Source organism: Haliotis cracherodii, unplaced genomic scaffold (assembly GCF_022045235.1).
Source record: "Haliotis cracherodii isolate W230 unplaced genomic scaffold, xgHalCrac1.p SCAF_21, whole genome shotgun sequence".
Classification (NCBI taxonomy): Eukaryota; Metazoa; Mollusca; class Gastropoda; order Lepetellida; family Haliotidae; genus Haliotis; species Haliotis cracherodii.
In genome coordinates, this window is record NW_027266277.1 from 9,840,893 (window position 1) to 9,867,122 (window position 26,230).

At 39.5% G+C, this 26,230-nt stretch overlaps 1 protein-coding gene across 1 annotated transcript; it reads right to left on the reverse strand.

Annotated features, from left to right (window-relative positions):
• Positions 1-2,769: 2,769 nt before the first annotated feature.
• LOC139470990 (alpha-(1,3)-fucosyltransferase C-like) lies at positions 2,770-24,449 on the reverse strand. The gene is made up of 2 exons (XM_071253301.1): positions 24,394-24,449; positions 2,770-4,077 (listed from the first exon to the last, which is right to left on the reverse strand). The coding sequence occupies exon 2, from the start codon at positions 4,066-4,068 to the stop codon at positions 2,770-2,772; it is 1,299 nt and encodes a 432-aa protein (XP_071109402.1). The 5' UTR covers positions 4,069-4,077; positions 24,394-24,449.
• Positions 24,450-26,230: the final 1,781 nt, after the last annotated feature.

Consider the following 26,230-nt stretch of genomic DNA (forward strand, 5'->3'; position numbering starts at 1 on the left):
CCTCCCTAGATTATATCATAATTCACAAACCTCTTCTTGTTATTTTTTTATCGATCATGGAACTCGACCTATTCTTTCTTTTGCCGCCCAGTTTATATACTGTTGATATGATTCTATGATTTTTATGAACCCCGATATGTTTGCCGTCGAAGGTAATAAAAACGTATATTCCCATTACTATACTCAACAACAAAAGTTCCTGTGAAACCAATATTTTGGTGTATTTTTCAAACAAATATAGTTTGGTTTTCAATATTGTAGTGCATGTATGGAATCAAGTCACAAAAACTCAACTGCTACAGAAAAGCATGAATTCTATGCCAAAGTGGACTTTTATGCAAGCCCCATGCATTTCACTACCCAAGAATGGGTATAAAAACGTGCGTTAACGGGATTCCATATGCATTGTTTAGCATCGTGCTGACAACAACCACTCAGAAAAACAACACAATTCAACATTACGAAGATGCCACGCCTGTCCGAAAACTGAGCTTCTGCGAGCCATTGGTATGCTTGAATCAGGATCGATGCAAGACAATGTTGCAAGACAATTTAATTATAACGTTCACAGAAACCAATACCAATAATCGACTAGACAACTGGATTCGAACAACACACCTACGAAATCGATTCAGGCCAGCAACAGTGACTGCAAGAGGCATCCCTGGCCTTCGACGAATATCTTCACAAACCGTAGGTCGTCGCCTCAGATGTGCAGGGATTGTCGCCAAAAGACCCGCCAGACGTCCCATTTTGACAAGAAACCACCGTCAAGCACGTCTACAGTGGTGCAGACAGCGTCTACGCTGGACGGCCATGCAGTGGGGACAAGTTCTATTCACTGACGAGTCTCGCTTTCACCTCAGCCACAGCGATGGACGGATTCGATTGTACCGTCGTCGAGGTGAACGTTACGTCAATCATTGTGTCTTGGAAGAACATCGATTAGGGAGCGGCAGCGTTGTGGTATGGAGTGGGATTACAGCAAGACAGAGGAGCCGTTTGATAGTGGTAGAGGGAAATCTCAATGGACAGCGCTACCGCGACGAGATCATCGGCCCTGTTGTTCTACCGTTTTTGCGTCATGGTAATGGACAGATATCCCACAGGACTTTAGGCGACGCCTGGTCCATTCCATGAAACGAAGATGTGTTGCTAGCATCGCAACCAGAGGTAAACACGCACGCTATTGATTTGTAAATTGACATTTTGGCATGTTCATGTTTTTTATGAGATCACGCATTTTCTGAAGTTAGTATGGCAAATTAAACCATTTGAACACTTACAGGAGTCTTTCATCTTTTATCAGTATATATTATATATATTATATAAAAGTTCCAGGTAGTTGATGATTAAGAATAGTTCTTTTCTCACTGAGCTGCTAAACATGTTTGTGCCTTTCTCCCAAGCAACTTATGTGAAAAAACAACAAAATAAAAACAATACCAAGATATCTTCCATATTTTCTTCTTTTGGGAACCATTTTTCATTAGTGGAGTGTGCCTCCAAATCGAAAGAGTAGTTTTGTATTGTTGAAATTAACTTTCATTTGATTTTCTGAACAAACACTTCCAAAACATTTATTTTCATTTGAAGCAGTGTCAGAGTGAGATGAGACATCACCAGTCAAACAAATGTATGTGCACCGATCTTTAACAGTGTCACATCCGGAGCAGTTAACCTGTTACAAGACTCACATACAGTGTAGACCCTGTGAAGATCCGGGGTAGAATAGGTCTTCAGCAACCCATGCTTGCTGTAAAAGGCGACCATGCTTGTCGTAAGAGGCGACTAACGGGATCGGGTGGTCAGGCTCGCGAACTTGGTTGATGCATGTCATCGATCCCAATTGTGTGGATCGATGCTCATGACATTAATCACTGGATTGTTTGGTCCAGACTCTATTATTTACAGACCGCCGTCATATAGCTGGAATATTGTTAGGTGCGACGTTAAACAACAAAACAACCAACCAACATACAGTTTAAGTTAAAATTCCTGATTTGTGCCATCAGCAAGACTGCATACTGCAACCCCCCTCATTAATCAGCTCTTGCAACAAGACATGAGCATTGGGAAGCTGCCCTTGATTCATACAGGATTTGTCAGCATTGGACTATTTGTCTTCTTATTCCTGTATATTTAGAGATTTGAACTGATCTCTCACCAATGTTATACTATGGTAATCTGGTGGGGTTGGCACTGTGACCCAATAGTAAATGTTATCATAAGTCATTCGTTTAGTGACGTGTTAGCCAGGAATATGTCTGCTTTTATTCTAACTTAAACATACAAATACACACATGATAAATAAATTATGATATGACATACAGTTTCGAGTCAACCTCACACAAAAAAGGCATAAAAACAAATTGTACAAAGTGGTTGAAATGAAATTATAATAAACTGCCGGGCAAAGGAAGGATACACTTGGATTTGACCACAAAATTACAAAAGTTATCAATACGTTACTGGGCGCCGAAACACTCCAAACTTAAAGTTCCACATCAAACTTGCCAGCCGGTGTACCTTATGGATAAGTAATTAAAGTTTCAGAGACATGAACGTGAGTGAGTGAGGTAGCTGGGTTTAACGCCGTTGTAAATGTGTTCACTTATATCACGGCTTGTCATTTTATTTGTGGGAGGAAAGGCGGAAGTTGTGCATGCCAGGGCCACCCGTGCCTCCCATACACGCACGACCACGGTGTCTCTTAAAAGTAGAAGATGGCAGGGTTGGGCAAATATGATATACCCTAAACAAAGCCTGTCAAACGTCTTTCGGATTGTGACATGTGCCTTCGTGTAACCAGCGGACATTATCATAATAGTACTGGTAATATTTCTCCACATTATGAAGCTTCACACAAATGTCACAGAAGGCAGATTCATATGTCGTTCCTATATTGGAATGTGTATACCCTGATTTCTCTTCAAGTATCTCAGCATAAGCTGTTACGTTTTTTTCCAGATATATAAGATATTTTGCTAGTTCTTTTGGACTTGAAAAGTCCGCTGCATTAATGTACGTTCCTTTTGGTATCATGGCATCATAATCAGCACCTCCCCGAACGACAGGAACAATGTTGTGAGAATAGGTTTTATACAACTTTTCAGAGATATAGTCAATGCACAAAGCATTTTCAAACGCTAAATAGAATCTATATTCATTGAAAAATGACTGTTGGCAATCGCTGCCATAAGTACACTGCGAGGGACCACATTTCCCATATATGTCCACTGGTATATGCTTGCGTAATTCGGTGACGTAGTCTTCGCGCCTGGAGGGCGTCTTGCAGTTACTTACAAACCAAAGAATCGATTTAGTTTTTTTCAAAGCGATTTTAGTGAAATTAGCTGATTTTTGTGGTGCCTTGCGTAAGAAAACACGATAAGGCAAGGCAACATCCGAGTCTAGCCGATAAGTCATGGTCCAGTTAAACATACGGCGCCACTGATGGGACTGGTAGAAATGACGTTCAAAATATTTGGGACACTCTAAGCCAAACATGATCCACGCATGGTTAGCTTGTTTGGCAGGTGGAATGTTGTCTGAAAGTTGCACTACATCGATGATAACAGCATCTGCCTTTGCCATCTGCGTGGGATCGTATGAACATTGGCAGCCTTTCTGTGGACACTTTTGTAAACCTTGTGGACAAAAATCCTTGAAATGTTTAAACCATTTCGGCGCGTTATAAAACAGTATCATCTTTGACTGGTTTCCATGTGCCGTCTGGTGTCCATTTTCGAAATTCACGTTGAAGGAAACTCTCTGTCTGTACTTTTCAGTGGAGTGAAATGAAATTGGCTTGTAAAAATATGGAAATTTCTTAGAAGCACTGACAACCAATTTGGAGTATGGGCTGGTTGTGTCATTGATGTTATCGTCTGCTCTGAGCGATGCTAGGTCTGTATCCGACAGACTGTCGATTGTGTAGTTCACAACGGCAGCTTGAAGCGGCATCCGCCACACTGGATCCTGCCATGACACACTGCAGTACAGCACAACCATTCCACAAAACAATATACCACTGACAACGACTGTGATGCGCTGTAATCGTTGCATCGTCGGAACCTGAGAACGAGAACGAACATGTATTATCTGATACGCCATAAATGAATGAGTACCTCTTCAGAATCAGTTCCTGATATGATCAAATTGCAGGGATGTTAGCAGCACAACAACAGTCACTTAACCTCAGTACAGTAACGGTAGCTTTGTAGATCGTGACCCTCACACCACAGGCCCTTGTGTCGTATGTATACAGCTAACAGATTTTCTTAATTCAAATGGGCAACGTAATATCCAATTAGGAATGATTGAACTTTTTATTCTAATGTTTGCAGATGATATGGTCTCATTTGACAGTACATGTGTGGGGTTGCAAAGACGCCTCGACAAAAAGAAGACGCTCCGACTTGTATCTAAAAAAACTAATATAATCTTTAGTCATACTTATTCATATCAATACAACCTGGCAGAAAAGGGAATATGTTGCTGGGCATTAAAAGTAAAGCAACTTCTTTATTCATATGGGTTTGGGATAGTCAAGGAGTAAATCATTTTGGTTTTAGTGATAATTTAAAAAAAGATGTATTGATATAGAAAACCAACAGTGGTCTAACAGTTTAAGAACTTACTCTAAACTTTCTTTTTATTCTTGTATTAAGCAAAATAATGTATTGAAAAATTATCTAAATTGTATTTCAGTAAGTGCCTATCGTATTGCTTTGAGTAAAGTTAGATGTTCTGGTCATACTTTGCTAATTGAAAATGGAAGGAAGTACAATATACCTAGAGCTAAGAGACTATGTCCATATTGTGTAAGACCTGAAGTGGAAGCTGAATATCATTTTTGTTTACAATATCCATATTATGACAGTTTGAAGCTTAATGTTCTACCTAATTATTTTTACACAAATGTAACTTTTGATATATTTGTATCACTCTGTACATCTAAAAACCCATTCGAAATTAATGCTTCAGCTAAATTTATATTTCTTGCTTTTAAAAAGCGTAAAATAACTTTCTCACTGGTATCGTTCGTGTATACTTATGTGTATCACATTGTACTATTGTGAACAGGGAATGGTGTATTCATGAATACCTAGTGGAGCACCATGTACGATTGTAAATAAGGTATCGTTCGTGTATCATATTGCACTATTGTGAATTGGTTATCTAATTGGTTATCAACCTGTATCAACCTGTACAGTTGTGAATCAGGTGTCTGTGTTTATTTATAGTGTATTACCTTGAAGATTTGAGATACGGGTGTCTTGTGTAAATGTATAGTGTTTTACCTTGTAGGTTTGAGATACGGGTGTCTAGTGTTTATGTAAAGTGTATTACTTTGTAGGTTTGAGATACGGGTGTCTTGTGTTTATTTATAGTGTATTACCTTGTAGTATTGAGATACGGGTGTCTGATGTTTACGTAACGTGCATTACCTTGGATGTTTGAGATACGGGTATCCTGTGTTTATTTATAGTGTATACCCTTGTAGGTTTGAGATACGGGTGTGTGGTGTTTATGTAAAGTGTAGAACCTTGTAGGTTTGAGATACGGGTGTCTGGTGTTTATGTATAGTGTTTTAACTTGTAGGTTTGAGATACGGGTGTCTTGTGTTTACGTAAAGTATATTACCTTGTAGGGTTGAGATACGCGTGTCCTGTGTTTATGTATAGTGTATTCCCTTGTAGGTGTGAGATACGGGTGTCTGGTGTTTATGTATTCAATTCTTTATTCATGTACATGTGTAGGCCAGCGGCCCATGGTACAATATTTGCTCCATCATTAACATTTATAGAGTCTAACATTCATAGCATGGTATATAAAAGTTGCAACATATCTAATAACAGTTTCATTGTTTACCGCCAAAAGCATATTGAATTTAGCAAGAGTAGGATGCACAAAATACTTCTGTGGTAAATACTGAAGACGAAGTTCATCATAAGCGTCACGATAATGCTCTCGTGGAGTATTAACGTATCTACCAGTCTCAATGTGGAGAGTGTGGGAGCTACAGCGAAAATGTGCTTGTGCAACACGAAATTTGTTTAAAGTGATAGCAGACAAATAATACAACTCTGGACTAAATGATTTTTTTAAAAAGTGTATTATGGAACATTTTAGAACTATTTGCTAAAGACCAATACCAATCCTGTTCGTAAGCAAATTTTAACTGATCTTCACATTCGGAAATAAATGATTCGGGGCAAATAACATATTGGTTCTCCCATATATATCCATGTATAAAAGAGTTTTGACTTTTTTAGCCCAATTAGTTTTGCCATGTGTGGCTAGCTGAAATAACATATCATAACGTTTCTAAGGATATCGTGAATTTGGGAGGGACATAAGTTTACACCAATATTTTATACAGCGTTTATACGCAGAAATGTACAGTGGGTATCTTCCACACTCTCCTCGCACAACATGATTGGGAGTAGACGTTTTAACACCTAGCAGACGTTTACAAGCAAGTACATGGATACTTTCTATTTCTTTACAGTTTTCAAAACTCCACATTTCAGCCCCATATAACATAATTGGAGCCATTTTAGTATCGAATATTTAAAAAAACATAGTTTCAGTGGAATAGGTTTAAGTGATGAAAGGGATTTTAGAACCGAGAACAATACCCGTTTAGCCTGTAATGAAGCATTGTAATTATGTTTCGACCATGATAAATTCTTTGAAAATACAACTCCCACATATTTGTACGATGATACACATTCCAACTGACAACCACTAAAATACCATTTCTCAGATCTAGAAAGTACTCCACCATTCTTAAAAACTACTATTTTCAATTTATCAAGATTTACCTTTAAGGAATAATTCAGGCAATAGTGTTCAAGTAAATGGATGCCTTTTTGGAGGCCATATACAGTATCTGATATAAGAATTACATCATCAGCAAAGAGTAGCAGGAATAGTTGAATTATGTCTGGATGGAGCTGAATTCTGGGTTGACAGCTAGCCTCAATTTCAACAGCTAGATCATTGATAAACAATGAAAACAAAAACGGGCTCAGTACACAGCCTTGACGGACACCCAAGTCACAATCGAATACATCTGAGAAGATATTGTTAAACCGTTACACAGGAACGTACACTTCGGGCTTTCCTCCCACATTAAGCTGACACGCCGTGATATAACTGGAATATTGTTAAAAGCGCTGTAAAACCCAACTCACTCACTCGTATATATGGATTATATACATTTAAACATTTTAGGTGACACACCACTGTTATTCAAAACTATCCAAAGTTTTGATCTGTTTATAGAGTCGAACGCTTTGGAGAAGTCTACAAATAAAGCATATAGTTTCCCTCGCTTTTTCCCCAGATAACGCTGTATAACTGACTGTAAAATAAACATATTATCAATTGTGGAATAGCCACAACGAAATCCTGCTTGCGACTCCACAACTTTATCATAGGCATCACACCAAGGCTGCACCTTTTATTTAGAACAGAAATATATAACTTTCTAAAAATACTTAATACTGTAATCCCTCGGTAGTTATCGGTTGTATTAGTATCCCCTTTCTTCTGTAATGGTACAATTTGGCCAGTCGACCAGGAAATCGGAAAATATGCGGAATCAAACATGACGTCAAACATACAGGTAATATAGGGAACTAACACATCGTATGTGTAGTGGTCAAAATTTCATCGTTTTCTTTTAGCTTCTAAAAGGGTATTCATGTTTCGTTTCTTTGCAATTTGTAATATTCCTATTCCGTATTAAGTTCTAAAATTTGTATTAACTGGTCTTAAGCCACTACCCTTCTAAATATATAACAAGGGGAGGTAAATGCTCTGGAGTCAGTTTTTCTAGCCATGTGGTAGCCAGAAGGCACATGTCCAAGTCACCAAGCAGCAAGTCAAATTTATGGTCTAAAACAATGGTAAGCCAGTTTCACAATGTCACACCAAGCCGCAAACAATTCATGTAAATGCAATGTCACATTACATATATAATAATGCTAAACTTTAAGTAATTCTCTAGTGTTAGGACTGATAATTGTTTCACCTGTGTGTGTTAGTTCTTCTATAGAAGCTCACCTTGCCTTACTTGCCCATGAAGTTCAAATGTGAGCCTAGTCCTCTTGAAGTTAATTATTGTTTAATATGTATAGACATTTAATTGTTTGTTTTGTTAAGCACTGAGACAGCTTCTCATCTGTTTCAGTCAATCTGTATGTGAAAAAGAGCAAAAGAAAATAGATAAGAAAGAATGAAAGAAACCAAAATAAAGAATTAAGAACACAAGAGACTTGGTTATAACAGTATGCGTATTTGAACATTTCAGCAATAAGCTTATCACTGCCGGCAGCTTTGCCTATTTGAAATTTGTTAATTGCCTCAATTACCTCCTGCTGTTCAATTGGCGAGTCTAAGATAGATTGAGTTAAGTCATCAAAATTGTTATCTGGTACAGTGTTATCTTCATCCCCCATTTCTGAAGGTATGATGTTTATGTAAAGTGTATTACACTACTGCCTAAAAGTTCAACCCGTTGAGCACCCTTGGATCACTCGTTGCACACGCATGTGCCATGCGTGTAACACGGGACCGGGTTTCAGTTGAAGTTGGCAAATATATGAAATAAATAGTGAGATAAATCAAAACAGTGACATGTGAATCTTGAGTTAACGAGCCGCCATTGACCTGTGTTCACCAGACCATAAACACACGGTCGGCCCGTTTTAATTAGTGTTCGGTTGCTGGACTTTTATGGCATGAACCATTCCACGAGGGTCCAGTCTAGCCATTGTGGCTACCCGACAGTAGAACAGTAGTGAATTTAGGAGCGAGTTTATTGCTAGGAGAACCCCCCGAGTTGACAGGATTGTCGCGGATATCGAATGTATCGCATTCTCGAGATCTCGACCTTTCGAAACAAGATAAATATGGCAAAAACACCAGATTGCGAGAACGCGATATTTTGGCCAAATCTCGCGTTCTCGCAATCTCGTATTCTCGGGTTTGGGGCATATTTAGCTCGTTTCCAAAGGTCGAGATCGTGAGAATGTCCCTGATAGTATTCCGTAAAGGAACGCAACTGTACACAGCGAATTGCGACGTCTCAGACGACTGAGTCACTAGATGACTGTATAGGTAATTGGCAGAAAAACGCGAGATCGCGACATTGGTCAAGTTTCGCAATTTCGCGTTCTCGCGTTTTTGAAAAGAGCTGCATTAACTGTATAGGCAATTGGCACAAAAGCGCGAGATCGCGACATTGGTCAAGTGTCGCAATCTCGCGTTCTCATGTTTTTGAAAATAGTTACATATGAATATACTAGGCAACTGACACAAAAGCATGAGAACGCGAGTTCGCGAAAATGGTCAAGTGTCGCAATCTCGCGTTCTCGCGTTTTTGAAAATAGTTGCACATAACTGTACAGGCAATTGACACAAAAGCACGAGAATGCGAGATTGCGGGAGCGTGAGATCGCGACGTTGGTCAAGTGTCGCCATCTCGCGTTTTCAAACATAGTTATTTAAGACTTTATAGGCAATTTGGACGAAAGCACGAGAATGCGAGATCGCGACACTGGTCAAGTGTCGGGATCTCGCGTTCACGTGTTTTTCAAAATATTTACATATAACTGTATAGACAATTGACACGAAAACACGAAAACGCAAGAACGCGAGATCCCGACATTGGTCAAGTGTCGGGATCTCGCGTTCTCGCGTTTTTTTCAATGGTTACATATGACGGTTTGAGTAGAACAGCGCTAGCCAATCAGAATTCGCGTAGGAATTGTGATATTTTAATAACCATTTTCCCGCAATAAATTAGGAAAATGTCGAATCGTGTAAAAAATGGGCAAATATTCTTGCACACCGGATATGAATAATACATAAATAGTAATAATAATAATAATTGACTACAAAAAGAAGTTTTAAAAACCCGAATTGTTCATATGAATATAGTTAATCCCCATGGCCCATCCTCTATATCTCCAGGGCTCGCATTCCGGTAAAACCTGAAGTAATCCCTGGGTTCATTCGCGAAGTTTTCGCGATCTTAAATTACCTAACCATGCCAGGTTAACTATATGTATACTCACATGAAAAAAAGCGGGTGTTCTTTAACTTCCTTTGAGTCACATGTTATGTATGGAGACAATTCTCAGAAAGTTTGGAAACATTTGATTTTGCAGGTTCAGAGGGGTAGGATTTGGAAGACATGTACCCAAATCAAAGTAAAATCTTGAATCAAACAACATGAAATGTCCAGCACCGGACAAAACAGACATGACAAGAAGTTGCGGGACAATAGTCCAAAACATGTCTTTAAAAGTGAAGGTTACTCAGTGATCGGCCCTTTATCATTGTGCCTATGACCGTGGTTTTTTGTGTTTTCTGGTGCTAAACTGTCTCCATATATATCAACAATTTGCACAGCGTCGGTCTACTCATTATTAAGTTGTTTTTGTCGCAACAATCGGCGGAATAATAAAAATAACAATAACAACAACGATAATAATAATATATTGAACTTTTTTTTTTTTAGGACAATGTACGAGGGAAGTTTTAAATGCAGAAATAGTTTGTCCACATTGAGGGAATTGCTCACTGAACCGCGACGTGAGTTCATTCGTGTAATACCTCTTCCTGGAACCATCTTGATAATATAGTTTATATAGGTAATAAAGTAATTGAATGAATCACCAGTCAAAACAAAACATACATGTGTATAACTCTCTCGGTATAACATAAAATAATAATATTTTTTGCCATATAAGATACCACATGTACGAATATACCACAAATGGCTGTATTATGTTCATTCTATCATGAATGTCGGAATTAATCGATTCGGACAGGTCAAATCACAATAACCACATGTGACTGAAACAGACGACTTGACAGCCGTATCAACGTGGAAGCTAATGTTAATAGATAAGTACTTCTTTCGCAGACATTGTCAGTAGGTATTTATAAGTATATATATGGATAATTACAGGTCACAAAATCCAGAGATGCGGTGACTACAATAGTCAAAGTATACGTGTACTTTAACTTTTAGGGACAAGAGAGAGCTTGAGATCTTAATAAGTTGAGCCCCGTCTCTTCATATTACAATATCTCAAGTTGACAACGCGCATACAGGGACTGGATCCAGTTTAGAGATTTGTTTCTTTCTGTAAGCTGATTCCCGAATCTCTATGCGTGTCGTGAACTTGCGCCAAGCTTGGAGTACGTACAGGCCTCCATTTTCAAAGCTCATCTTGTTGATGTTATGAGTTCAGATTCTTGTACGGGAAGTTGGTTGGTTGGTTTGTTGTTTAACGCCGAACTCAGCAATATTCCAGCTATATGACGGTGGTCTGTAAATAGTCGAGTCTGGACCAGACATTCTAGTGATTAATATCATGAGCATCGATCCACGCAATTGGGATCGATGACATGCATCAGCCAAGTCAGCGAGCCTCACCACCCGATCCCATTAGTCGCCTTTTAGGATAAGCATAGTCACCTTTTACAGCAAACATGGGTTGCTGAAGACCTATTCTACCCCGGATCTCCACGGGTCTGTACGGGAAGTAGTTTAGATGTATTGTCAATGCAAGTTGCGCACTTGTTAGCTCATTTTCTGATAAGATTAAAAAGTATCGGATATTTCATTACTGTACAGCCGTTCCTGGTAAATATAGCATCGCTAATATCCCGAGACCCCCAATAACGCGACATAAAATGATGAACGGGTTATAAATGAAAACTGTGTGGATGAACTCAGTATGCTGCTTAAACAATATTACCAGAACCTCAAATACTACATAATATGTGAAAATAAGGAAGAGATTTCATGCCATTTATGTGTGTAGAGGAAGCGGTGTTTATATTCTAAAAGCATAAGTTACACATCAATGTTATATCAGAGGTTGTGAAAATATCACTCAGTGAGTTCATGTGTATGGTATTAGGCTGCTAATAGCAATATTTTTGCAATGTGAGTGAGTATAGTTTCATACCGTTTTTAGCAATATTACAGCAATATCACGGCGGGGAACACCAGAAATTGGCTTCACACATTGTACCCATATGGGGGAATCGAACCCGGGACTTCGGCATGACGGCATGAATCTGCACTATGACTGCGGAAGACACAAAACCAGAATTTGTCTTTCCAACAATGTCTTTCCACAGTAAATGAGTGCAGTAGCCTGTTCCAGCCGCTTGTGAAGACCGGTACTAGTCACTGCAAACACGTGTGTTCCCGTATACCGCAATGGGCGAAAAAGCAATGTATTGTACGCTTTCAAACCGTCTTTACCGTTTAGAATCTGTCGTTATTTGACATCGGAATTTACTACGAGAGAATGATTTCATCAAGCTCCTCCCTTTGCTTGATTGACATTGTCAGTCGAGCTTCAGCGTGCTCTGGAATTTCTATTTGACGAGCTTTCATTGGCCAACTCTCTCGTGTTAGATAACGGATCTGAGTTTGGCGCTGTGCACGTGGCCACATTGTAGGTTTGAGATAAGGGTGCCTGGTGTTTACGTAAAGTGTATTACCTTGTAGGTTTGAGATACGGGTGTCTGGTGTTTACGTAAAGTGTATTACCTTGTAGGTTTGAGATACGGGTGTTTAGTGTTTATTGTATTGTGCAATACCTTGTAGGTTTGAGATACGGGTGTCTGGTGTTTACGTAAAGTGTATTACCTTGTAGGTTTGAGATACGGGTGTTTGGTGTTTATGTAAAGTGAATTACCTTGTAGGTTTGAGATACGGGTGTTTAGTGTTTATTGTATTGTGCAATTCCTTGTAGGTTTGAGATACAGGTTCTCTGTGTTTATGTATAGTGTATTCTCTTGAAGGTTTGAGATACGGTTGTCTGGTGTTAATGTATAGTGTAATACCTTGTAGGCTTTAGATACGGGTGTCCTGTGTTTACGTAAAGTGTATTACCTTATAGGTTTGAGATACCGGTGCCTGGTGTTTATTGTATTGTGCGATACCTTGTAGGTTTGAGATACGGGTGCCTGGTGTTTATTGTATTGTGCGATACCTTGTAGGTTTGAGATAACGGTGCCTGGTGTTTATTGTATTGTGCGATACCTTGTAGGTTTGAGATACCGGTGCCTGGTGTTTATTGTATTGTGCGATACCTTGTAGGTTTGAGATACAGGTGCCCTGTGTTTATGTAAAGTGTATTGCCTTGTGGGCTTGAGATACAGGTGTCTGGTGTTAACGTAAAGTGTATTACCTTCTAGGTTTGAAGAACGGGTGTCCTGTGTCTTTGTATAGTGTATTGCCTTGTAGGTTTGAGATACGGGTGTCTAGTGTTTACGTAAAGTGTATTACCTTGCAGGTTTGAAATTCGGGTGTCCTGTGTTTATGTATAGTGTTTTCCTTGTAGGATTTGAGATACGGGTGTCTGGTGTTTACGTAAAGTGTTTTTACTTTGTAGGTTTGAGATACGGTTGTATGGTGTTTTTTGTATTGTGCAATACCTTGTAGGTTTGAGATACGGGTGTACTGTGTTTATAGTGTAATACCTTGTAGGTTTGAGATACGGGTGTCTGGTGTTTATTGTATTGTGCAATACCTTGTCGGTTTGAGATACGGGTGTACTGTGTTTATGTATAATTTAATACCTTGTAGGATTTGAGATACGGGTGTCTAGTGTTTACGTAAAGTGTATTACCTTGTAAGTTTGAGATACGGGTGTCCAGTGTTTATGTATAATGTATTACCTTGTAGGTTTAAGATACGGGTGTCCAGTTTTTGTGTATTGGAGAAAACACTTTCCGAAGCCCCCTTGGTTTTTCCCTCTCCCCAGGGCATGCTCTGTCTACCAAAACCGAGGGAAAGTGTTTTTCCATGCTTATAAACCGAAAAAAGAAACTTAAAACAACATTTATCAACATTTTTATGTTTCGAACATACTTTCCATGAACCTTAGGAAACGCGCGTAAAATATCTGTTGCTGGCGTACGGATCTTGAAAAGGACATTCTAAAAACCAGTGAGGCTTATCAACACCTCTGTAGCCTCGTCGTACACACACTGGGCTACAGATATGAAGGTTGCGAGTTGGATCCTCGGGAATATAAGGAATATATTTGTCATTTGATTTTACATTTCATTACATGTTACAATCTGAACGGAAGCTATATTAATAAAATACCCATGACATTATATAAAATCCCAGGGACATTACAACGTCCCTGTTTATAAGATTTAATCCGACTGGAAAGTAAAAGCTCATAATAGGTGTTAATGCCTATAGAAAGAAGTCTCCTACTTAATAGCGATCCCAATGAATAGGTTTATAAGTATAGTGTATTACCTTGTAGGTTTGAGATACGGGTGTCCTGTGTTTATGCATAGTGTATTACCTTGTAGGTTTGAGATACGGTGTCCTGTGTTTATGCATAGTGTATTACCTTGTAGGTTTGAGATACGGGTGTCCTGTGTTTATGCATAGTGTATTACCTTGTAGGTTTGAGATACGGTGTCCTGTGTTTATGCATAGTGTATTACCTTGTAGGTTTGAGATAAGGGTGTTTAGTGTTTTTTGTATTGTGCAATACCTTGTAGGTTTGAGATACGGTGTCCTGTGTTTATGCATAGTGTATTACCTTGTAGGTTTGAGATAAGGGTGTTTAGTGTTTTTTGTATTGTGCAATACCTTGTAGGTTTGAGATACGGTGTCCTGTGTTTATGCATAGTGTATTACCTTGTAGGTTTGAGATAAGGGTGTTTAGTGTTTTTTGTATTGTGCAATACCTTGTAGGTTTGAGATACGGGTGTACTGTGTTTATAGTGTATTTCCTTGTAGGTTTGAGATACGGGTGCCGGGTGTTGACGTAAAGTGTAATACCTTGTAGGTTTGAGATACGGGTGTCTGGTGTTTATTGTATTGTGCAATACCTTGTAGGTTTGAGATACGGATGTCCTGTGTTTATGTAAAGTGTATTACCTTGTAGGTTTCCAAAACGGGTGTCCTGTGTTTTTGTTTAGTGTATTGCCATGTAGGTTTGAGATACGGGTGTTTTGTTTTATGTATAGTGTTAACCTTGTAAATTTGAGATACGAGTGTCTGCTGTTTATGTAATGTGTACTAACTTGTAGGTTTGATATTCGGGTGACCTGTGTTTATGTATAGTGTTTTACCTTGTAGGATTTGAGATACGGGTGTGTAGTGTTTATGTAAAGTGTATTACCTTGTAGGTTTGAGATACGGGTTTCCTGTGTTTATGTATAGTGTATTACTTTGTAGGTTTGAGATACGGGTGTCTTGTGTTTATCTATAGCGTATTGCCTTGTAGGTTTGAGATACGAGTGTCTTGTGTTTATGAACAATGTATCACCTTATAGGTTTGAGATACGACTGTCTCGTTTTTATTTATAGTGCATTGCCCTGTAGGTTTGAGATATGGGTGTCTGGTGTTTACGTAAAGTGTATTACCTTGTAGGTTTGAGATACCGGTGTTTAGTGTTTATTGTATTGTGAAATACCTTGTAGGTTTGAGATACTGGTGTCCTGTGTTTATGCATAGTGTATTACCTTGTAGGTTTGAGATAAGGGTGTTTAGTGTTTTTTGTATTGTGCAATACCTTGTAGGTTTGAGATACGGGTGTACTGTGTTTATAGTGTATTTCCTTGTAGGTTTGAGATACGGGTGCCGGGTGTTGACGTAAAGTGTAATACCTTGTAGGTTTGAGATACGGGTGTCTGGTGTTTATTGTATTGTGCAATACCTTGTAGGTTTGAGATACGGATGTCCTGTGTTTATGTAAAGTGTATTACCTTGTAGGTTTCCAAAACGGGTGTCCTGTGTTTTTGTTTAGTGTATTGCCATGTAGGTTTGAGATACGGGTGTTTTGTTTTATGTATAGTGTTAACCTTGTAAATTTGAGATACGAGTGTCTGCTGTTTATGTAATGTGTACTAACTTGTAGGTTTGATATTCGGGTGACCTGTGTTTATGTATAGTGTTTTACCTTGTAGGATTTGAGATACGGGTGTGTAGTGTTTATGTAAAGTGTATTACCTTGTAGGTTTGAGATACGGGTGTCCTGTGTTTATGTATAGTGTATTACTTTGTAGGTTTGAGATACGGGTGTCTTGTGTTTATCTATAGCGTATTGCCTTGTAGGTTTGAGATACGAGTGTCTTGTGTTTATGAACAATGTATCACCTTATAGGTTTGAGATACGACTGTCTCGTTTTTATTTATAGTGCATTGCCCTGTAGGTTTGAGATATGGGTGTCTGGTGTTTACGTAAAGTGTATTACCTTGTAGGTTTGAGATACCGGTGTTTAGTGTTTATTGTATTGTGCAATACCTTGTAGGTTTGAGATACGGGTGTCCCGTGTTTATGCATAGTGTATTATTACCTTGTAGGTTTGAGATACGGGTTTTTGGTGTTTTTTGTATTGTGCAATACCTTGTAGGTTTGAGATACGGTGTCCTGTGTTTATGCATAGTGTATTATTACCTTGTAGGTTTGAGATACGGGTGTTTGGTGTTTTTTGTATTGTGCAATACCTTGTAGGTTTGAGATACGGGTGTACTGTGTTTATAGTGTATTCCCTTGTAGGTTTGAGATACGGGTGCCGGGTGTTTACGTAAAGTGTAATACCTTGTAGGTTTGAGATACGGGTGACTGGTGTTTATTGTATTGTGCAATACCTTGTAGGTTTGAGATACGGATGTCCTGTGTTTATGTAAAGTGTATTACCTTGTAGGTTTCAAAAACGGGTGTCCTGTGTTTTTGTATAGTGTACTGCCATGTAGGTTTGAGATACGGGTGTCTTGTTTTATGTATAGTGTTAACCTTGTAAATTTGAGATACGAGTGTCTGCTGTTTATGTCATGTGTACTAACTTGTAGGTTTGATATTCGGGTGACCTGTGTTTATGTATAGTGTTTTACCTTGTAGGATTTGAGATACGGGTGTGTAGTGTTTATGTAAAGTGTATTACCTTGTAGGTTTGAGATACGGGTTTCCTGTGTTTATGTATAGTGTATTACTTTGTAGGTTTGAGATACGGGTGTCTTGTGTTTATCTATAGCGTATTACCTTATAGGTTTAAGATACGACTGTCTCTTTTTTATTTATAGTGCATTGCCCTGTAGGTTTGAGATACGGGTGTCTGGTGTTTACGTAAAGTGTATTACCTTGTAGGTTTGAGATACGGGTGTTTAGTGTTTATTGTATTGTGTAATACCTTGTAGGTTTGAGATACGGGTGCCTGGTGTTTACGTAAAGTGTATTACCTTGTATGTTTGCGATACGGGTGTCTAGTGTCTTATGTAAAGTGTATTACCTTGCAGGCTTGAGATTCGGGTGTCCTGTGTTTATGTATAGTATTTTACCTTGTAGGATTTGAGATACGGGTGTCTAGTGTTTACTTAAAGTAAATTACGGTGTAGGTTTGAGATACGGTTGTCTGGTGTTTTTGTATGGTGTTTTACCTTGTTGGTTGGAGATACGGGTTTCCTGTGTTTATGTATAGAGCACTATCTTGTGGGTTTGAGATACGGGTGTCTGGTGTTTACGTAAAGTGTATTACCTTGTAGGTTTGAGATACGGGTGTTTAGTGTTTATTGTATTGTGCAATACCTTGTAGGTTTGAGATACGGGTGTCTGGTGTTTACGTAAAGTGTATTACCTTGTAGGTTTGAGATACGGGTGTTTGGTGTTTATGTAAAGTGAATTACCTTGTAGGTTTGAGATACGGGTGTTTAGTGTTTATTGTATTGTGCAATTCCTTGTAGGTTTGAGATACAGGTTCTCTGTGTTTATGTATAGTGTATTCTCTTGAAGGTTTGAGATACGGTTGTCTGGTGTTAATGTATAGTGTAATACCTTGTAGGCTTTAGATACGGGTGTCCTGTGTTTACGTAAAGTGTATTACCTTATAGGTTTGAGATACCGGTGCCTGGTGTTTATTGTATTGTGCGATACCTTGTAGGTTTGAGATACGGGTGCCTGGTGTTTATTGTATTGTGCGATACCTTGTAGGTTTGAGATAACGGTGCCTGGTGTTTATTGTATTGTGCGATACCTTGTAGGTTTGAGATACCGGTGCCTGGTGTTTATTGTATTGTGCGATACCTTGTAGGTTTGAGATACAGGTGCCCTGTGTTTATGTAAAGTGTATTGCCTTGTGGGCTTGAGATACAGGTGTCTGGTGTTAACGTAAAGTGTATTACCTTCTAGGTTTGAAGAACGGGTGTCCTGTGTCTTTGTATAGTGTATTGCCTTGTAGGTTTGAGATACGGGTGTCTAGTGTTTACGTAAAGTGTATTACCTTGCAGGTTTGAAATTCGGGTGTCCTGTGTTTATGTATAGTGTTTTCCTTGTAGGATTTGAGATACGGGTGTCTGGTGTTTACGTAAAGTGTTTTTACTTTGTAGGTTTGAGATACGGTTGTATGGTGTTTTTTGTATTGTGCAATACCTTGTAGGTTTGAGATACGGGTGTACTGTGTTTATAGTGTAATACCTTGTAGGTTTGAGATACGGGTGTACTGTGTTTATGTATAATTTAATACCTTGTAGGATTTGAGATACGGGTGTCTAGTGTTTACGTAAAGTGTATTACCTTGTAGGTTTGAGATACGGGTGTCCAGTGTTTATGTATAATGTATTACCTTGTAGGTTTAAGATACGGGTGTCCAGTTTTTGTGTATTGGAGAAAACACTTTCCGAAGCCCCCTTGGTTTTTCCCTCTCCCCAGGGCATGCTCTGTCTACCAAAACCGAGGGAAAGTGTTTTTCCATGCTTATAAACCGAAAAAAGAAACTTAAAACAACATTTATCAACATTTTTATGTTTCGAACATACTTTCCATGAACCTTAGGAAACGCGCGTAAAATATCTGTTGCTGGCGTACGGATCTTGAAAAGGACATTCTAAAAACCAGTGAGGCTTATCAACACCTCTGTAGCCTCGTCGTACACACACTGGGCTACAGATATGAAGGTTGCGAGTTGGATCCTCGGGAATATAAGGAATATATTTGTCATTTGATTTTACATTTCATTACATGTTACAATCTGAACGGAAGCTATATTAATAAAATACCCATGACATTATATAAAATCCCAGGGACATTACAACGTCCCTGTTTATAAGATTTAATCCGACTGGAAAGTAAAAGCTCATAATAGGTGTTAATGCCTATAGAAAGAAGTCTCCTACTTAATAGCGATCCCAATGAATAGGTTTATAAGTATAGTGTATTACCTTGTAGGTTTGAGATACGGGTGTCCTGTGTTTATGCATAGTGTATTACCTTGTAGGTTTGAGATACGGTGTCCTGTGTTTATGCATAGTGTATTACCTTGTAGGTTTGAGATACGGGTGTCCTGTGTTTATGCATAGTGTATTACCTTGTAGGTTTGAGATACGGTGTCCTGTGTTTATGCATAGTGTATTACCTTGTAGGTTTGAGATAAGGGTGTTTAGTGTTTTTTGTATTGTGCAATACCTTGTAGGTTTGAGATACGGTGTCCTGTGTTTATGCATAGTGTATTACCTTGTAGGTTTGAGATAAGGGTGTTTAGTGTTTTTTGTATTGTGCAATACCTTGTAGGTTTGAGATACGGTGTCCTGTGTTTATGCATAGTGTATTACCTTGTAGGTTTGAGATACGGGTGTCCTGTGTTTATGCATAGTGTATTACCTTGTAGGTTTGAGATACGGTGTCCTGTGTTTATGCATAGTGTATTACCTTGTAGGTTTGAGATAAGGGTGTTTAGTGTTTTTTGTATTGTGCAATACCTTGTAGGTTTGAGATACGGTGTCCTGTGTTTATGCATAGTGTATTACCTTGTAGGTTTGAGATACGGGTGTCCTGTGTTTATGCATAGTGTATTACCTTGTAGGTTTGAGATACGGTGTCCTGTGTTTATGCATAGTGTATTACCTTGTAGGTTTGAGATAAGGGTGTTTAGTGTTTTTTGTATTGTGCAATACCTTGTAGGTTTGAGATACGGGTGTACTGTGTTTATAGTGTATTTCCTTGTAGGTTTGAGATACGGGTGCCGGGTGTTGACGTAAAGTGTAATACCTTGTAGGTTTGAGATACGGGTGTCTGGTGTTTATTGTATTGTGCAATACCTTGTAGGTTTGAGATACGGATGTCCTGTGTTTATGTAAAGTGTATTACCTTGTAGGTTTCCAAAACGGGTGTCCTGTGTTTTTGTTTAGTGTATTGCCATGTAGGTTTGAGATACGGGTGTTTTGTTTTATGTATAGTGTTAACCTTGTAAATTTGAGATACGAGTGTCTGCTGTTTATGTAATGTGTACTAACTTGTAGGTTTGATATTCGGGTGACCTGTGTTTATGTATAGTGTTTTACCTTGTAGGATTTGAGATACGGGTGTGTAGTGTTTATGTAAAGTGTATTACCTTGTAGGTTTGAGATACGGGTTTCCTGTGTTTATGTATAGTGTATTACTTTGTAGGTTTGAGATACGGGTGTCTTGTGTTTATCTATAGCGTATTGCCTTGTAGGTTTGAGATACGAGTGTCTTGTGTTTATGAACAATGTATCACCTTATAGGTTTGAGATACGACTGTCTCGTTTTTATTTATAGTGCATTGCCCTGTAGGTTTGAGATATGGGTGTCTGGTGTTTACGTAAAGTGTATTACCTTGTAGGTTTGAGATACCGGTGTTTAGTGTTTATTGTATTGTGCAATACCTTGTAGGTTTGAGATACGGGTGTCCCGTGTTTATGCATAGTGTATTATTACCTTGTAGGTTTGAGATACGGGTTTTTGGTGTTTTTTGTATTGTGCAATACCTTGTAGGTTTGAGATACGGTGTCCTGTGTTTATGCATAGTGTATTATTACCTTGTAGGTTTGAGATACGGGTGTTTGGTGTTTTTTGTATTGTGCAATACCTTGTAGGTTTGAGATACGGGTGTACTGTGTTTATAGTGTATTCCCTTGTAGGTTTGAGATACGGGTGCCGGGTGTTTACGTAAAGTGTAATACCTTGTAGGTTTGAGATACGGGTGTCTGGTGTTTATTGTATTGTGCAATACCTTGTAGGTTTGAGATACGGATGTCCTGTGTTTATGTAAAGTGTATTACCTTGTAGGTTTCAAAAACGGGTGTCCTGTGTTTTTGTATAGTGTACTGCCATGTAGGTTTGAGATACGGGTGTCTTGTTTTATGTATAGTGTTAACCTTGTAAATTTGAGATACGAGTGTCTGCTGTTTATGTAATGTGTACTAACTTGTAGGTTTGATATTCGGGTGACCTGTGTTTATGTATAGTGTTTTACCTTGTAGGATTTGAGATACGGGTGTGTAGTGTTTATGTAAAGTGTATTACCTTGTAGGTTTGAGATACGGGTTTCCTGTGTTTATGTATAGTGTATTACTTTGTAGGTTTGAGATACGGGTGTCTTGTGTTTATCTATAGCGTATTACCTTATAGGTTTAAGATACGACTGTCTCTTTTTTATTTATAGTGCATTGCCCTGTAGGTTTGAGATACGGGTGTCTGGTGTTTACGTAAAGTGTATTACCTTGTAGGTTTGAGATACGGGTGTTTAGTGTTTATTGTATTGTGTAATACCTTGTAGGTTTGAGATACGGGTGCCTGGTGTTTACGTAAAGTGTATTACCTTGTATGTTTGCGATACGGGTGTCTAGTGTCTTATGTAAAGTGTATTACCTTGCAGGCTTGAGATTCGGGTGTCCTGTGTTTATGTATAGTATTTTACCTTGTAGGATTTGAGATACGGGTGTCTAGTGTTTACTTAAAGTAAATTACGGTGTAGGTTTGAGATACGGTTGTCTGGTGTTTTTGTATGGTGTTTTACCTTGTTGGTTGGAGATACGGGTTTCCTGTGTTTATGTATAGAGCACTATCTTGTGGGTTTGAGATACGGGTGTACTATGTTTATTTATAGTGCACCTTGTAGGTTTGAGATACGGTTGTCTGGTGTTTTTGTATAGTGTTTTACCTTGTTGGTTTGAGGTACGGGTGACTGGTGTTTATGTATAGAGCACTATCTTGTAGGTTTGAGATACGGGTGTGCTGTGTTTATTTATAGTGCACCTTGTAGGTTTGAGATACGGGTGTCTTGTGTATATTTATAGTGCACCTTTTAGGGTTGAGATACGGGTGTGCTGTGTTTCTTTATAGTGCACCTTGTAGGTTTGAGATACGGGTGTCTTGTGTTTATTTACAGTGCACCTTGTTGGTTTTAGATACGGGTGTCTTGTGTTTATTTATAGTGCACCTTGTAGGGTTGAGATACGTGTTTCTTGAGTTCGTGTACACCTAGCGTGTGGGCGTGGGTGAGTTTCTAAAGCCACTGTGAATTATCCTAGCTATATCACGACCGCAATATTTGAAATCCAATGTGTCCATGATAACCAGTGCCTGGCAGCAGGCTGTTGGGAAACGACGGCACTCAATCAATCGGGTCACACAATCGGGTTCAAAGGCTGTATTCAATTGATCGATTTATATCTGGGCGTGCGCAATACAAGCTACGAGCAGTATATACGGGGTGGTTGGGTGGGGGATTACCTCACTTTTATGTAAAGTGTTGTCGACTGACTGATAGACTCCTGTGTTTGAAGAAGGACAGATATCCTCCCAAACCTAACAGCCCGGGATACGGAGCTCTTGTCTCTGCCTGTGCACAGTGTCATCGGATACATGTCACCACGTTAAGGTCGAGTAACCAGACAAGTGGACTGACTATACAATACCGCCAGCACACAACTGAGACCTGTTTGTGGTTATTGCTGTGTCCATGGCGACGGGGATCACTCTGCATTGTCATGCTGTTAACCTTAAAAATTACATTGTCGTACACCTTAATTAAAGAGAGAGAATGTATCTTGTACTTCAAAACAATGCACCTGTTTACAATAATCTGTTACCTTGTTTATAATGATAATACCTTTTCTTCCTACACTATGACTGTTTACTGTGCTATATGATGTACTAGTGAGTTTGATTGTCTATTGTTTAACGCCGCACTCAGCAATATTCCAACTATATGACGCGGTCTGTAAATAATCGAGTCTGGACCAGACAATCCAGAGATTGACATCATGATCATCGATCTAGGCAATTGGGATACGATGACATGCATCAACCAAATCAGCGAGACTGACCACCCGATCCTGTTAGTCGCCTCTTACGACAAGCAAAGTCGCTTTTTTTCGGCAGGCATGGATTGCTGATGACCTATTCTTCCCGGATCTTTACGGGTCTACTAGTGCGTATTTATGTGTGTGTATATCTATGCATGCAGTTTATATGTGCTAATGTTAATAACATGTTCATTTAGCTAAAATGGCGTGTGTGTGGCGTGGCGTGGCGTGGCGTGGCGTGGCGTGGCGTGTGCGCATCCAGTGCATATTATGTACTATTGTTACTAACATGTTTATATAGCTAGCGTGTGCGTGTGCGCGTGCGCGTGCGCGTGTGCAAGAAACCATCTATCTACTTGAGACACTAAGGGGTAACATTTTAAAACAAGCAAGACCAAAAATAGGTAGGTTTACCAATTAAAGGTCTAAAAATTATTGAGTGTCTCATTTAAGCCAATGTAAGTGAATATGAAAGTTCTACTAAAAGAGAAAACAAAACCAAGTACATGTTCAGCACACAAGTATAAACACTGGAGACAGACACGCACATATGTCACACCCATACACCGCACAGGAAGTAAGACCACGTCCTAGATATGAGACTTAACCTTTTCCTAGTAAGACCTGATACGAGGTTTTACTTTTTCATAGTGACACCTGATGAATTGGGTCGTAGATAAAATTTGTACTTTGTGTTTTTAACCTCCAGTGTTCTATCATCGAAGAAAAGAAATGAAGTTTTCATTATGACTGATGGGAATCGAATCTCCAGCCTCACATATTGTATTTAGTTTTGTGACCCACTGTTTTCCCACTGAACCACAGGGGCAAGTAATGAAAAGTCGTTCAAATTTCCGTGTCAGGAATCCCAGGCTGAACTTGTTTTTCCCTCGCACGCTTTATTCGAATCCCTTTTATACCGCGACACACTGTATTGCTTCATTATAAGGTAGCTCTATGTTTTCTTATTTTTTCCCGTGGTATTTCTTGCTTTAGACTGTTCATTAGTGAGAGAAAGCAGTCCTCCTTGGAACAGTCCTTATCCTTCACATATAAAAACATGAGATTAACATGTATAAAAACTTGGCAAGCAAAGGTCACTTATCAGGTAGCTCAAATCACAGTGCCACGGATAGCCATACTATACTGACTGTACTGATTACATTAAAAAATGTAATCAGTACAGTTAGTATAGTATGGCTATCCGTGGCCCTGTGGCTGAAATTAAATATCGTTGAAATCCTGCAACATTAGCACAGATATCACTCACCGTTTGTTGGCCGTTGCCCCCTGGCAGTTTTCAGTACATGCGATACAAGATATGGCTTATTTCTGTGGTTGTGTGGAAGGCAATGCCAGAGGTCACGCGTTCTGTACAATGGAGTACGTCGAGTCTCAGTCAGCGTGGGCCAAGGTGCATATGGGTTACAATACATTGACTGCCTGAATGTCTCCGTCACTCGACCCCTTCATCCCAGGCACTGGGAGGTAGCGTGACCCACAATTAACCTCTCAGCCATCTACAGTTCTCCCGGGCCGACTTCTCGAGAACATTTAAAAATAATGTACTGCATCTCCTGTCTAAAGTCGACTGGTACAGCCACGCGTTTCCTCATGCTGTCTATTGTCGACTAGAAAAGTTATCTCTCCTCATGCTGTCTATTGTCGACAGGTAAGCTATGTGTCTCCACATGCTGTCTATTGTCGAGTGGAACAGCCACGTGCCTCATCATGTTGTCTATTGTTGACTGGTACAGCCATGTGTCTCCTTATGCTGTTTATTGTCAACTGGTACAGCCATGTGCCTCATCATGCTGTCTATTGTCGACTGGTACAGCCATGTGTCTCCTCATGCTGTCTATTGTCGACTGGTAGAGCCATGTGTCTCCTCATGCTGTCTATTGTCGACTGGTACATCCACGTGCCTCATCATGCTGTCTATTGTTGACTGGTAGAGCCATGTGTCTCCTCATCCTGTCTATTGTTGACTGGTACAGTCATATGTCTCCTCAAGCAGCCTATTGTTGATTGGTACAGCCATGTGTCTCCCCATGCTGTCAACTGTCGACTGGTACAGTCGTGTGTCTCCTCATGCTGTCTATTGTTGACTGGTACAGCCATGTGTCTCCTCATGCTGTCTACTGTCGACTGGTAAGCCATGTGTCTCCTCATGCTGTCTATTGTCGACTGGAACAGCCACATGCCTCATCATGTTGTCTATTGTTGACTGGTACAGCCACGTGTCTCCTTATGCTGTATATTGTTGACTGGTAAGCTATGTGTCTCCTCGTGCTGTCTATTGTCGACTTGAACATCCACGTGTCTCCTCATGCTGTCTATTGTCGACTGGAACAGCCATGTGTCTCCTCATTCTGTCTTTTGTCGACAAGTACAGTCACGTGTCTCCACCACCTGTCTATTGTCGACTGGTACAGCCACGTGTCTCCACCACCTGTCCATTGTCGACTGGTACAGCCACGTGTCTCATCATGCTGTCTATTGTTGACCGGTACCGTCATATGTCTCTTCCAGCTGTCTATTATCGACTGGAACAGCCATGTGTCTCCTCATTCTGTCTATTGCCGACTGGTACAGCCCTGCTTCTTCTCATGCTGTCTACTGTTGACTGGTAGAGCCATGTGTCTCCTCATGCTGTCTATAGTCGACTGGACAGCCATGTGTCTCCTCAACCCGAGATATGTCGACAATTATAAAACTCCATGATCACTTGTTGGAACGCACTGTCGATTTGTTCTCAATTATGAACACTGCATGGCCCATTTGGAGATATGTTGACAATTATAAACCCTGTTTGGGCCTCTTGTGGGAACCCACTGAAGGTGTGTTGACAATAAAACACACTGTAAGACCTCCGTGGGGTGGGAATGTGGGTAGGGGGTAGGGGGTTGGTCACAATTATATTTGTACTATTATTATGAGATCATGATAAAACATATCTATCAATGGACTGGGCAATTTATTTACTCAGCTGCGTGAATCTCAATGATGCCTGTAGTGCATTTTATTCTTGTTCATGTTTACAAAACGTGACGCAATCTGTTGTTGATCCTCTCGTAAAGCCTCATGTACATTTGTATTATGAGAAT